The 11,966-nt window shown below is 42.7% G+C and overlaps 2 protein-coding genes across 2 annotated transcripts; one reads left to right on the top strand and one right to left on the bottom strand.

Moving 5' to 3' along the window:
* Positions 1-5,481: 5,481 nt before the first annotated feature.
* LOC129587247 (uncharacterized) lies at positions 5,482-7,062 on the top strand. Its single transcript, XM_055480887.1, has 5 exons — positions 5,482-5,974; positions 6,100-6,253; positions 6,310-6,513; positions 6,572-6,651; positions 6,719-7,062. The coding sequence occupies exons 1-5, from the start codon at positions 5,482-5,484 to the stop codon at positions 7,060-7,062; spliced, it is 1,275 nt and encodes a 424-aa protein (XP_055336862.1).
* Positions 7,063-9,828: 2,766 nt separating this feature from the next.
* On the bottom strand, positions 9,829-10,962 carry LOC129587246 (uncharacterized protein F54H12.2-like). Its single transcript, XM_055480886.1, has one exon. The coding sequence runs from the start codon at positions 10,960-10,962 to the stop codon at positions 9,829-9,831; it is 1,134 nt and encodes a 377-aa protein (XP_055336861.1).
* Positions 10,963-11,966: the final 1,004 nt, after the last annotated feature.

Below are 11,966 nucleotides of genomic sequence, written 5' to 3'. Positions count from 1 at the left end.
CAAAGCCATCAAAACGCATGAAAATGCCCAGACAGGAAAAAACCCAAAACCAACCAATGACAGAAGGGCTGAATCATAAGCCCGCCCTGACATCTGCGAATTTATTATACATCCAGCAGAACAGATACGCTCAGAGCTTTCCGTAGAGCTCAAAATATACTCATTAATTATTATGAATTAATCATTTTTTTATCAGAACTGAAATCTTCTTAAAAAAGCAAATCAAAATAAAACCACGTGGCCTAATACCACTCCAATTTCATTTTTTTCCTGGAAGGAGTTAATCTTTACTTAACGGAAAAATAAATATTTATATTTGTAGAAATTAATTGTCATTTATTTGCACAACAAAGTCAGAATGCCCAAACAAATTTAACGGCGAGCTTATGCACAGTATCGCGCACTTACAAGTTATGCATTTTCTTCCAGACTAGTCCACTGTTCTACCACTTTACTCAAAATTAAAATAATCCAACTCCACAATAGAAAAAAACTTTAAACGCAGCAAACAAGTTTCAAGCTACACATCCAAGCTTCTTTTTACGCTTTTCCAGTAAATTTTTTTTTGCCGTAAAAACTAATAACGATAGAAATGTTCGTGTTTGGCAGTTGTAGAGAATACATTGAACATTATATTACCATTTTCAAATATGACACAGATAACAGTTAACAATGAACTTCATTTCCACTTTGAATGAACTTAACTGACCCCCAAAAGAGGTGGAATTACCTGGTTCTCCTGCACGGGAATCACACCATTTTGGTCTTTGCCAACGAAGGCAAGAGTGTGACCAACTAGCAGCTCTACCGACATGCGTCCGCCCTCCATAATCTTCGATTTGTCTACCCAAACTTTAAATGTCTAAAAAATCGAGAAGTGTGTATTCATTTCAGGTACTACAAATGGAACCAAAACAATTCTACCAAAAGATAACAAATTATTTACAATCGAATTAAAATAATTTTTGAATATCGTACAACGTACAAAATTAAAAATTACTACAAATTACGTACGAAAATGTTAATAACAAATAGAAACTTACCGCCACTGGCCGAAACGATAATTTCTTGATGGCATCGTGACCTTCCTAAAAGGCAATTAAATTCTTGGTGTCGTACCACATGAGTTTATCCTCCACGAGGAAGCACGAATAGCTACCGCCGTCCACATCTTCGTGCCTGTCGCAGGTAAGCAGAAAAATATTATACAAGACTACATAGGGCCCCTCAAACGCTGGCACGGAGACCAATTAATTCACCCGTCGTCTTCCGGTGTCTCGTGTAAGAAGATCCATTCGTGTTTCTTATTCGCAGGATCCTTCGAATAACATTACACACAGAACTACAACAATACACATCCATATTCCATTATAGTGCCCGGCTTTTGCAGCAACACGAAAAAAACGCACACACTTCGGTTAAATTCAGTTTTTTACGGAGTATTTCGGAAAAAATTCAGAAATTTACCACTGAACAGATAATAATAAACAGTCTAAAATATGATAATTATTACCACAAGTTCACAACTATAATCACATTATTTCGGGTTTATAGCTACGACAACTCCCCAATTACAGTACAAGGCGAGCGGCATCTCTTTCCCCTCCCTTTAGTACCGTTTATCTCTTTCTCCGGCTGCATCGCTGACGTGTGTGAGCGCACACGTGACACACTGCATTCAGCCATTTCAGATCTAAACCGGTTTCTCGGCTGCAGCAGATAACGCAACTGATGCTACTGATCTAGTGTACAGATAAGAGCGCTGTGCCGCCTGTGAAAAGGCTGAATCAAAAGCCTCACGTGTGCGTTCACACACGGCAGCGATGCAGCCGGAGAAAGAGATAAACGGTACTAAAGGGAGGGGAAAGAGATGCCGCTTGCCTTGTACTGTAGATGTTAGCGGAATGGTCAAAAATGTTAAAAGTCAATTTGTAATTTAGATTTCACTTGCTTTTTCTGTTTATTGTGCCGATGCCGCTGATTTAATATTACCTGACGAAATGACAATTTAGAAGTAAAAAATAATCAAATCATTCCCATTGCAAATGATAACGACATGCTACAGCCTGGCCACGACAAGTTCGGACAGTTTCTTCAAAAAATTAGTGCAAGTCATCCGTCAACATATATGAGCAAATTTAATGTTTTCCTGGTTCCCTGAAGTGTCCCGCATCTTTTGCAGTCCAACTTTTTAGAAAAAGATCGCGCTTTGAATTACAGTGAGAGAAGATCAGTAGTATCCGCATCCAACCTGACGCGTTTTTTTTATCCGGGGGTCTAAATTTTTGGACCTAGGGCATTATTTACGGGTCTAAATGTTTGGACCTAGGGCATTATTTACGGGTGTAATTGTTTGGACCTAGGGCATTATTTACGGATCTATTTTTTTGGACCTAGGTTATAATTTACTAGAGCGTGTGGGCGTGCATGTATCGTCGTGGCGGAGCCACGACGGTGCATGTGCGGGGCGCGTACGTGAAATAGTACAATCCCGTACTGGAAGAACATTTGTTTTTTACTAAGGTTTCAAAACTTAGTTCGTGCACAGGTGGAAACTTTAGTTGTTCTACACTAAGGTATGGGAAGCCTTAGTTGATCTACTGCTGCAAACGAGATTGTTTTTTTTAATTTCATCTTTTATCATTAAGATGGTTTTCAGTGGTTACCTGACAAACCTTGCACTAAAATTGTATTCCGTACGAAACGTAAATGGAAAAGTTATATAAAGGTGAATAAATACTGCGTCACTTTCAATAATTACCGTATAACTATCAATAATTACCGCGGTAATAGAAGAGTGTTATCAGGTATATTCGATTTTTGTCAAATTGGAGAGGTATAAAAGCACCTATTTCATGTATGGCTTGCTTCATTCAAGTTTTTCAGGTTAGCCTAAATTATTATGCAATAAGGTTTTTGGTATTTTGCTAGAGTGTATTACGATTTTAAATATGGAGAATTCGAAAAAATTAAGAATTAAACGTCGTAGCGAAGAAGCCTGTCCAAGTTCGTTCAAAAGGTCAAGGGATGAGGAGACTGGTAAGTTACAGTATTAAAATCATTTTTTTGAAGATTTAGTTTAAATTTTGCAGATTCAGTATTTCCCGGTGATATTACTGAGCACATTCACATCAACGAAGCCGGTTCCAGAATTTGGAAAAAGTTTCGGCTGCATTCGAAGTGTTATTCAGTAAAGGCAAGCACGTTAAGGTCACCTCAAAAGCTGAGTGATAGATAAATTTATCATGCAGGTCACTGATCTGGAAAGAATTCCTTTTTCCGGTGTGCCTACGGCCATTATGGAAATTCTTTAGTACGTCCTAGATCACGTGTTGGACACCATTAATGCCAAATAAATGGTCCGCATTCGACTGGACTCCAAAAGCTTGAATTATCCCATCTGGACGCCGCCCATTCAAAAATCTCAACTCACGGTCAACCGGTGGATGTCAGAAGTTGAGCGTGTGCTCAATTCATACGAGGAATTCCTGATCGATAAACATTTTGAAGTTTTTGTACAGCATACGGAAATACCTCAAGGCAGTTGTGTCGAAGTTCCCGTTCTACTGAAAAAAAGACTACAAAGGATGCAATCAGTTATCTTAATTACCAACTCAGACAAGATCTGCATGGCCAGAGCATTGGTGGTGGGAAAGGCGTATGCTGATGGTGATAAGCTGCAGTGCCGTCGCATAAAAGAAAGAAAGAAACTGCAGACAAAGGAAGCCCAAGAACTCATTCAGAAAGCTGGACTGGAGGAAAGAGAATACACACTAGCGGACGCAAAAAGTTTCCAAGCGGCACTTCCAACCTACCAGATTATAATCGTCAGTGCAGACCACGTTAATCGTATTGTATTCAGTGGACCAAAGCAAGACAAGCATATTATTCTGCTGCATCACGATCATCATTTTGATCTTCTGAAGTCTTTGCTCGCGTTTTTCCAAAGGAACTACTGGTGTCACGATTGCGAAAAAGGGTATGACCACAAGTCCGACCACCGATGCGAATCTACATGCCAGTTATGCTTGCGCTCCAATTGCGAATCGGACAAAGATAATATTATCGAATGTCCAGACTGTCACCAAAAATTTTATGGCCAAGGGTGTTTTGCGGAGCACAAGATCGGTCCCACGGCTCAGCAGAAAAAACGAAAAAGTATTTGCCAGTCGTTGTTTATCTGCCAAGATTGTTACCGGTTGGTTTCGCTAAATAACCGCAAAGGTTCCACCCAACATCAATGCGGAAAAGTTTACTGTCAAAACTGCAAATGTCATGATTTGCCTGATTCCCATGAATGCTTCATGAAGCCCCGGAAAGTGACGGAAGAAGAGCTGGAAGAACACAAAAATGCCAAGTTTTTATACTTTGACCTGGAGACCTATGTGGCCGAAAATAAGGAGCTGGTGCCTAACCTTGCGGTAAGTAACATTCCGATATACGGGTTATAAATTATGATGACTATGAAAAATCGCAGGTTGTCCAGGACGATGATGGACGGGAATGGGTCTTTCCTGACGACGATGTACCGTTAGGCAGTGACATCATGGATTCTTTGTGCACGTTTCTATTCAGCGAGCGACACCGGGACTATTATATTATTGCTCACAATTTCAAGGTAGAGCAAAAACATCATCCAAAACCGCACATATAATAATCTGGTATTTTCAGGCTTTTGATGGATACTTTATTCTGCACTGGCTGTTAGAAAACGGGATTGTTCCGAAAGTTACCTTCAATGGTGGAAAGTTAATACGATTGGACGTGATGGAGTTTAACATTCGGTTCCGCAACTATAATCCGCAAAGCTTGGCGAAATGGCCGGCGACCTTTGGTATCCCGGATATTGGAAAAGGCACTTTCCCGCATCGGTTCAACCGAGAAGAAAATTGGGATACAGTCTCCCCTTTTCCTGACCCAGAAGAGTACGGTTTTTCCAGCATGAGCAAGAAATCCAAGGCATCTTTCTTGCAGTGGTACGAGACGGAAGCCAGAGAAAAGAACAACGTTTTTGACTTTCGAAAAGAAATTGTGGATTACTGCCGGATGGATGTGACGGTTCTGCGACTGTGCTGTCAGCAATTTCGCCGTCTCTTCCAAGAAATCAGCAATGGATTGTGCCCCTTTGTATCGGCAACAACTATTGCGGGAGTGTGCAGCCAATTCTGGAGATCCTTCATCCTGAAGCCTGACCAAATCGGTTTGCCTCCACAACGTATTCATGCCAAGAACCGCAATCAGTCCGATGTTGCAAAGAAATGGCTGACGTGGATGGAAAATCAAGAAAACTGCGAAATACAGTCTGTATTAACCGGAGCCGAGCATCAAATTGGACCATACTTTGTTGACGGATACCGCCAGGATGTTAACCACGTCTACGAATTCTACGGGTGTTGGTAGCATGGATGCCCTCGGTGCCATGCTAAGGATACAATACATCCGCTGCGCAATCTGCCAATGTCGGAAATATACAACGAAACAATGGAGCGAGAAAAGTACATCCGCAGCCAGGGGTATGGATTAACCGTCATCTGGGAACACGAGTACTACGACCACGTCAAGGCAGATTCCAAAATGAAGGCACTCGTCCAAGAACTATCATTTATTTCCCCCTTGAACCCCCGCGATGCCTTCTACGGCGGTCGGACCAATGCTGTCAAGCTTTATCATCAAGTCAGCGATGACGAGAAGATAAGTTATTTCGACGTCAACAGCGAGTATCCGTACGTCAACAAAAACAAGCGATACCCAGTTGGCACTCCAACCATTATAACCAAAGACTTTGAAGACATTCGGAAATACTTTGGATTAGTACAATGTCAAGTCCTACCGCCCGGGAATCTGCAGCTTCCCGTGCTTCCCTACCGCTCCGGTGGCAAGTTAACATTCCCTTTGTGTCGCACCTGTGTGGACAACCATCAGAATGCTAGATGCGAGCACACGGACGATGAGCGCATTTTAACCGGAACATGGTGTACGCCAGAAATTATGGCTGCTTTGGACCTTGGCTACGCGGTCACAAAAATTTACGAAGTGTAGCATTTCGACCAATACGAAGGCCTTTTCGAAGAATACATCAACAAGTTTTTGAAAATCAAGACGGAATCCAGTGGATGGCCACCCCATGTTCAAACCGAAGAGCAAAAGAGCAACACATAGCGAATTTCAAGGAGCATGAAAAAGTTAACTTGGAATATGAGAAGATCAGCACAAATCTGGGATTACGATCCTTATCCAAGCTCTGCCTGAACAGGTAAACGAATTACTTTATGTTGCGACATGATCCGCACCTCGTCGTTGTTTTTACAGTTTTTGGGGACGTTTGGGAATGCAAGATAACAAGCCCAACACTGAGTACGTTGACGAACCAGGCAAATTCTACGACATGCTGCTGTCCGGAAAGTACCACGTACAATCCTGGGAATTGTTTACGGAAGACGTTGTGCAGCTCTCGTACACCAAAGAAAGCGGATTTGTGGAGCGCAATCCCAATACCAACGTGATTTTGGCGGCGTAAGTACAGAAAAAAATGTTCTTTTGTAATTGTCAATGAGCTTGGTTTGCTTTGCAGATTTACAATATGTTGGGCACGACTACATTTGTACAATTTTATGGATATGGTAAAAGACCGGTTGCTGTACTTTGATACAGGTAAACGAAATTGTTCCGAGAAGATTTTTCTTTGAAATTCACTACCACCATTTGAAATTTTTTGCAGACTCAATTTTTTTCGTGACCAAGCCGGGACTAATTGACCCACCCACCGGAATTTTTCTGGGCGACCTGACCAACGAACTAAAGCCAGGACAATACATCACGCAGTTTGTTAGCTTGGGTGCAAAAACGTATGCCTACGTCACCAATGATGGAGATGCTGTCGTCAAAGTGAAAGGTTTTACGTTCAATGGACAAACGAGTGAGCAGATTAACTTTAGCACCATGTTAGAGATGCTGGAAAACCGCACTTCTGTTAATATTCAATATCCGGGTATTCTTAAGCGAGTTAAAGAAGATCTGACTATATGTACCACTAGTATGGAAAAACGCCTGCAAGTGACATAACAAACGTCGCATTGTTGATGCGGAATACAACATTTTGCCTTATGGCTGCAAGTTGAAATAAATTTATTTGAACTGATCAAGCATGGTTTCGACGCGTTCCACCGCTTTCGGTAAATCAGTAGCGGATTTCAGACCAAGAAAATTACATTTGCCAGAAGGAAACAGAACAGCACGGCCAACGCTACACTTGATGGCTAGACCACTAAACAATTCAGGTGTATACTTTGAACGGAAAAGCTTGCTGAATTTTTCAATTTGCACATGTTGAGGAAAAGTATGATTAGCCACAATATTCACAATACGAAATTTAGAAATGGTACATTGATATCCAATAGCGGTTAACATGTTAGTAAAATGTTGCAGCAATTCGTGGGCTGCTTCTTCTGAGCGGGCTCCGTTGACGGTGATTTTGCCATTGCGGTAAAGTTGACAGTGCGCTTTGTATGGTTCCAAGATGCGCAAAAGCAATCCAGAAAATCGATGGGGTATATACTGAGCCATTGGCAGCGCCTTTTCAATTTTCTTCAGGTCCAGGGTAGTGTTTAAATCCGCAACGGCAACGACATTGGTGATTTTTGGCATCGCAATAGTACCACAGCGTGAAACGCACGGCTTTGCGCAAGGTGGACACGGGGAGGGTGGTCAGCTTATGATACGGCGGGCATCCAAAGTTTTCCAGGTTGGCGACTTCTAATAAGTACTGCTCCAGGAGGCGGCACTTTTCCAGTCCCTTGGCGAAGAAACGGATTTGATTCAGTCGGCCAATTTTGTTGAACATATCCTCCAGGACGCAGGTCACTTGGTTATGACGATATTCTCCTTCGGTATTCCACAACAATCCGTGGGAGTGGCAAGCTTGGGTGCGCAATAATGAACCGTATTTGGCAGCAACGCGCGGGAGTGTAAAAGTGTACAACTCCTGCTGTTCTTTTTCCGGGCAGTAAAAAGCAAGCTGCTTAATGTATTTCTTCCCGGCAATAACAAACCAGTCAGCATCTAGAATACAAGGAGTGCCCATTTTGGATCAGAATGAATGACCACTGCTGCGTCACACGGCTATTTATAGCTGTGGAAGGTATCACTTTTGAATGTTACAGGTGTCATTAAGAAACATTACACCGGTAACTTTTCAGAGTTACTAGTACCCATTCGAGTGTTACAGGTCGGTAACAATCAATAATTACCAGTATCACTATCCATTGTTACTACGTTCCGTATGCCAATTATAAAAAGCTGACAAGTTTCTTCAGAAAGCTCAGTTCTTTTTTCTAAAATGGAGTTTCTGGATTTGCCCCCACCGTCGAACAAGCGACCTCGGAAGCCTAAAGTGGATGACGTCAAGAAGCCAAAGTTGGAGGATGCAAAACCTCACCAGCGATTTGCCTTTACCCAGCAAGGCCGCCCCGTCTACCGTCTAGGCAACGACAAATTCGTTTACGTTGCCCGCAGCACGACCGACCAGCATGTTGTCCGCGTGGTTTTTGGTGAGTGGAAAGAGCAACCGGATCATTCGTGGAAGCCGACTTGGGGCAAAAGCATTGCCCTCAACAAACCTGGATTTTTACGTTTGGTTGCTCTGATGCTGACGGGTACTACGGATATGGATGAAGCGACGCGGGCCTCTTCAGCCGAAACGGGCAAGTTAACCCCATTATACCGTTTGTATGGTGGAATGTATTTTGGATGGAACCGCTTCAACAGTGCCAATGTGGCAACAATCCGTCGCTATCATCAAAAACCAGCTGGCGATATATACCCTACGCGCTATGGCATTTCCTTTGGAGAGCGGTGCTATGATGCCTTGAAGGAACTGTTGCAAGACATGCAGCTGTTTAAAGACATGGCAGCCATTCAGAAAGAACTGGGAAAACCGGACCCTGTCAAGGAAGGACTAATGTACAAAGATTTGCTGAGCGAAGTAGCGGAAGCAATGGTAGGACTGGTCAAGCTGACCGATGACGGAACGGGTGGAACGGGTAAGGAGCGCCCAACCGACGGCGAATGGAATGCTGCTATGGAGCGCCTGACTGAATTGCGGATGGTGTATGGCATTTTATTTGGCAAAGACAAACTGGGCGTGGAACAAGCACTGGAGCTAAACGTTGCTGGATTTTTAGCCAGCAACGGAAAGGAATTGCGTGACCGTGTAGGTCGTATGCTAACTGACGAATGTTAAGTGGGTTCTTGTATTATATTATCTTTGTATCCTATAATCTGTCACATTTACTGTTCAATAGCGCTGCCCATTTTTTGCTGATCATTTTATTAATCGTTTGCAAATCTGCCGGATGAGATTTCCATCAACCATGGTTGTTTTTAAATTGAAAAAACAGTTAACGTACTGGCAAACCATCTTGTCGTTGCTCGCCTTATTATCAGTAAACAAATGCACAATATTCGTAAATGACTCACCACTACATCGTCGTAAAATGAAAAACAGACAATATTGGCCACAGACGGTACTGAGTTCTGATTGAAACTGCTCGGATTGCAAGACAATTTCATTCTCTTTAGTTAAACTAACAAAGTCTGACGAGTAAGATTCCAGCCTCTTGCCATACGAGTCGAACACTTCCATATTTCCATCCATTTCTTGATACAAAGCAATCCAATGCTCTCCTTCTCGGTCAGCCGGATCAGTATTTACCACACACGCTGCGGGATAGGGTTGTAGTGACGGGGGTACTTCATTACTGGCAAAAACACCACGAAAAGTCTGGTTGGTGATGGGATGGCCCTGCAAGGCCTCGTTGATTTGCTGGCTGTTCATGTTGAAAAGTCCGCAATCAGCTGACGGTGTTGGTTGATCTCAATAACGCTGTCGTACACCAGCATGCACACCATCATGATGGTTTTTTCCAATGGTTTTCCAAAGGAAACGGACACGCTTAAATTGCCCTGTTTGATCAGAGTTAACGGTCCGCGTCCAGTATGTCCGGGCGTGAGGTCAAACCCATATAGCGTATATCCTTGGTTGTACTGCGTGCGCGTGAACGGGAGACTTCCTTGTAGACTCGGTCGATTGCCCAACGTATCTAGTAGTCCATCATAGCATTCCAAAGATAGGCTCCGTTCAAAATCAGCCATGTACGGTTTGTTGGGAAAACTTTGCCCGTCCACTTCCACACTGATTTGCGTCAAGTTAAAATGTTGAAAGTTGAACGGACTGCGTTTACTTGATCCATGAAAATCTTCACTGTCCACAAATCCAATGAAGACCACTTTGGGAATTTGTCCAATTTGCAGATTACTGACCACTGTGCTCTGTGTTTTTTGAGCAATATCGGACACACGCATTATCACACGTTCAATGTGGTACTTTACGGTTTTTTTCAACAATTCTCCCGTCACAGCCGTTAGAAAATCAGGGGATGGTATATATCGTCGAATTGATAGTCGCGCGTTGCGGATGAATGGTTTGAAGGACTTTGTAGCATCCTGATCCCAAACGCGCAAAGAAAATTCCGGTTGGCTGACTACTAATCGGATATTGACTGGCACACCCGTGCACAACGGTTTGCTCTGGTCACACAGATCCGCAAAGAGCTTGCCCGAAAGTTGCACATAATTTCCACCATCAAACAAAGCTTTGCGGTTTTTTTCGCCCTTGCTAAGCGTTTCATCGTTGAAGCGCAGTGCGGTATCGTGGTAGAAAGCTGCCGATGTCAGTTGACTATTCTGCGCATCGGTCGCATAAGATAGCAATGATTCCAGATAAGCACGGTATGGATAAAATGTCGCCGCATCCGAGATGAGCCGATTAGCCACCGTCACGTGACACGAGGAAAACAGAGAATGCAAGAAATTGTTGACGGGCGCAACACCATCGGCTGCCGTCATCGCTTCCCATTCTCCACTGCCCTTGCGCACTTTGATGCCCACTTCCAACTCCAGTATCATGTCAGCCAAACTAAGTAAACTGTTCAGTGGCGCCACCGGATGTATATCGCGTGCTTGCAAATGATGTGTATTGTTTGTGGCCAGCTAGGCCAGCACGAAACAGCTCAATTTTTGATGACGGAATGTTCTAGAACTGACCAGCTAATATCCATGGAAATATATGACCGTTATTGTATGATATCATATTCAAGCCCGCTTATCTACGGTCGTAGATTGAATTGCTTACTTTTGTTACTTAAATTAAGCCAATTAAATTTTCAGTCATTTCATTCGATTTAATTTTTCGGCCTTTTTAACAGATTTTTAAAGGATATAGTCAGGTTTTTTTTCAAAAAAAAGGACTTTTTTAAAAGTTTTTCAAATGACCACTATGTTACTGAGTGAGTAAAATCTCGAAAGATTGAAGCGAGTTCTTTATATTTTTGAATCGACGGCAGTGGCAAAATTGTTTGTCCAAAGATTAGCTACGTTAATATAGCTTTCAGCTTATGATAACAGACAGAACTGTTTGTATGCCAGTCACGGTATGTACCGTGAGGTTGCTAATAGTGTGAATCTTTTGTAGCTGCCTCGAGCAACGTGGAATTACACCAAACGGTCGTAAGGATGATAACGGTGTAGTAAAAAATCGGAATACGTTCATACATGGGATTAGAAGGACGTATCGTTTTGCACGTCAACGGTAATTATCGTGAGATCGTAAACAGTTTGAACCGCTTTTAACTACCTAGAGCAACGTAGAATTGCACCGCACAATCATACGGAAGAGGATGGTATAGCACAAAACCGGGTTTTGTTCAAACATGTGATTGCGAAAAAGAATTGTTCAGTGGCGCCAACGGATGTATATCGCGTGCTTGCAAATGATGTGTCCTGTTTGTGGCCAGCTAGGCCAGCACGAAACAGCTCCATTTTTGATGATGGAATGTTCTAGAACTGACCAGCTAATATCCATGGAAATATATGACCGTGATTGTATGATATCATATTCAAGCCCGCTTATC

Source organism: Paramacrobiotus metropolitanus, unplaced genomic scaffold (genome assembly GCF_019649055.1).
Source record: "Paramacrobiotus metropolitanus isolate TYO unplaced genomic scaffold, Prichtersi_v1.0 Parri_scaffold0000024, whole genome shotgun sequence".
NCBI classification, from domain to species: domain Eukaryota; kingdom Metazoa; phylum Tardigrada; class Eutardigrada; order Parachela; family Macrobiotidae; genus Paramacrobiotus; species Paramacrobiotus metropolitanus.
Note: the sequence above shows the minus strand (reverse complement) of the source record. Positions and strands in the feature narration are given on the sequence as shown.

Bases quoted from the DNA above. Each gene is read 5' to 3' on its own strand.
- LOC129587247 (XM_055480887.1), top strand. From the start codon at position 5,482: ATGGAGCGAGAAAAGTACATCCGCAGCCAGGGGTATGGATTAACCGTC. The intron at 6,254-6,309 runs GTAAACGAATTA...TTGTTTTTACAG, and splicing joins TCCAAGCTCTGCCTGAACAG to TTTTTGGGGACGTTTGGGAA. The intron at 6,514-6,571 runs GTAAGTACAGAA...TTTGCTTTGCAG, and splicing joins ACCAACGTGATTTTGGCGGC to ATTTACAATATGTTGGGCAC.
- LOC129587246 (XM_055480886.1), bottom strand. From the start codon at position 10,962: ATGATACTGGAGTTGGAAGTGGGCATCAAAGTGCGCAAGGGCAGTGGA.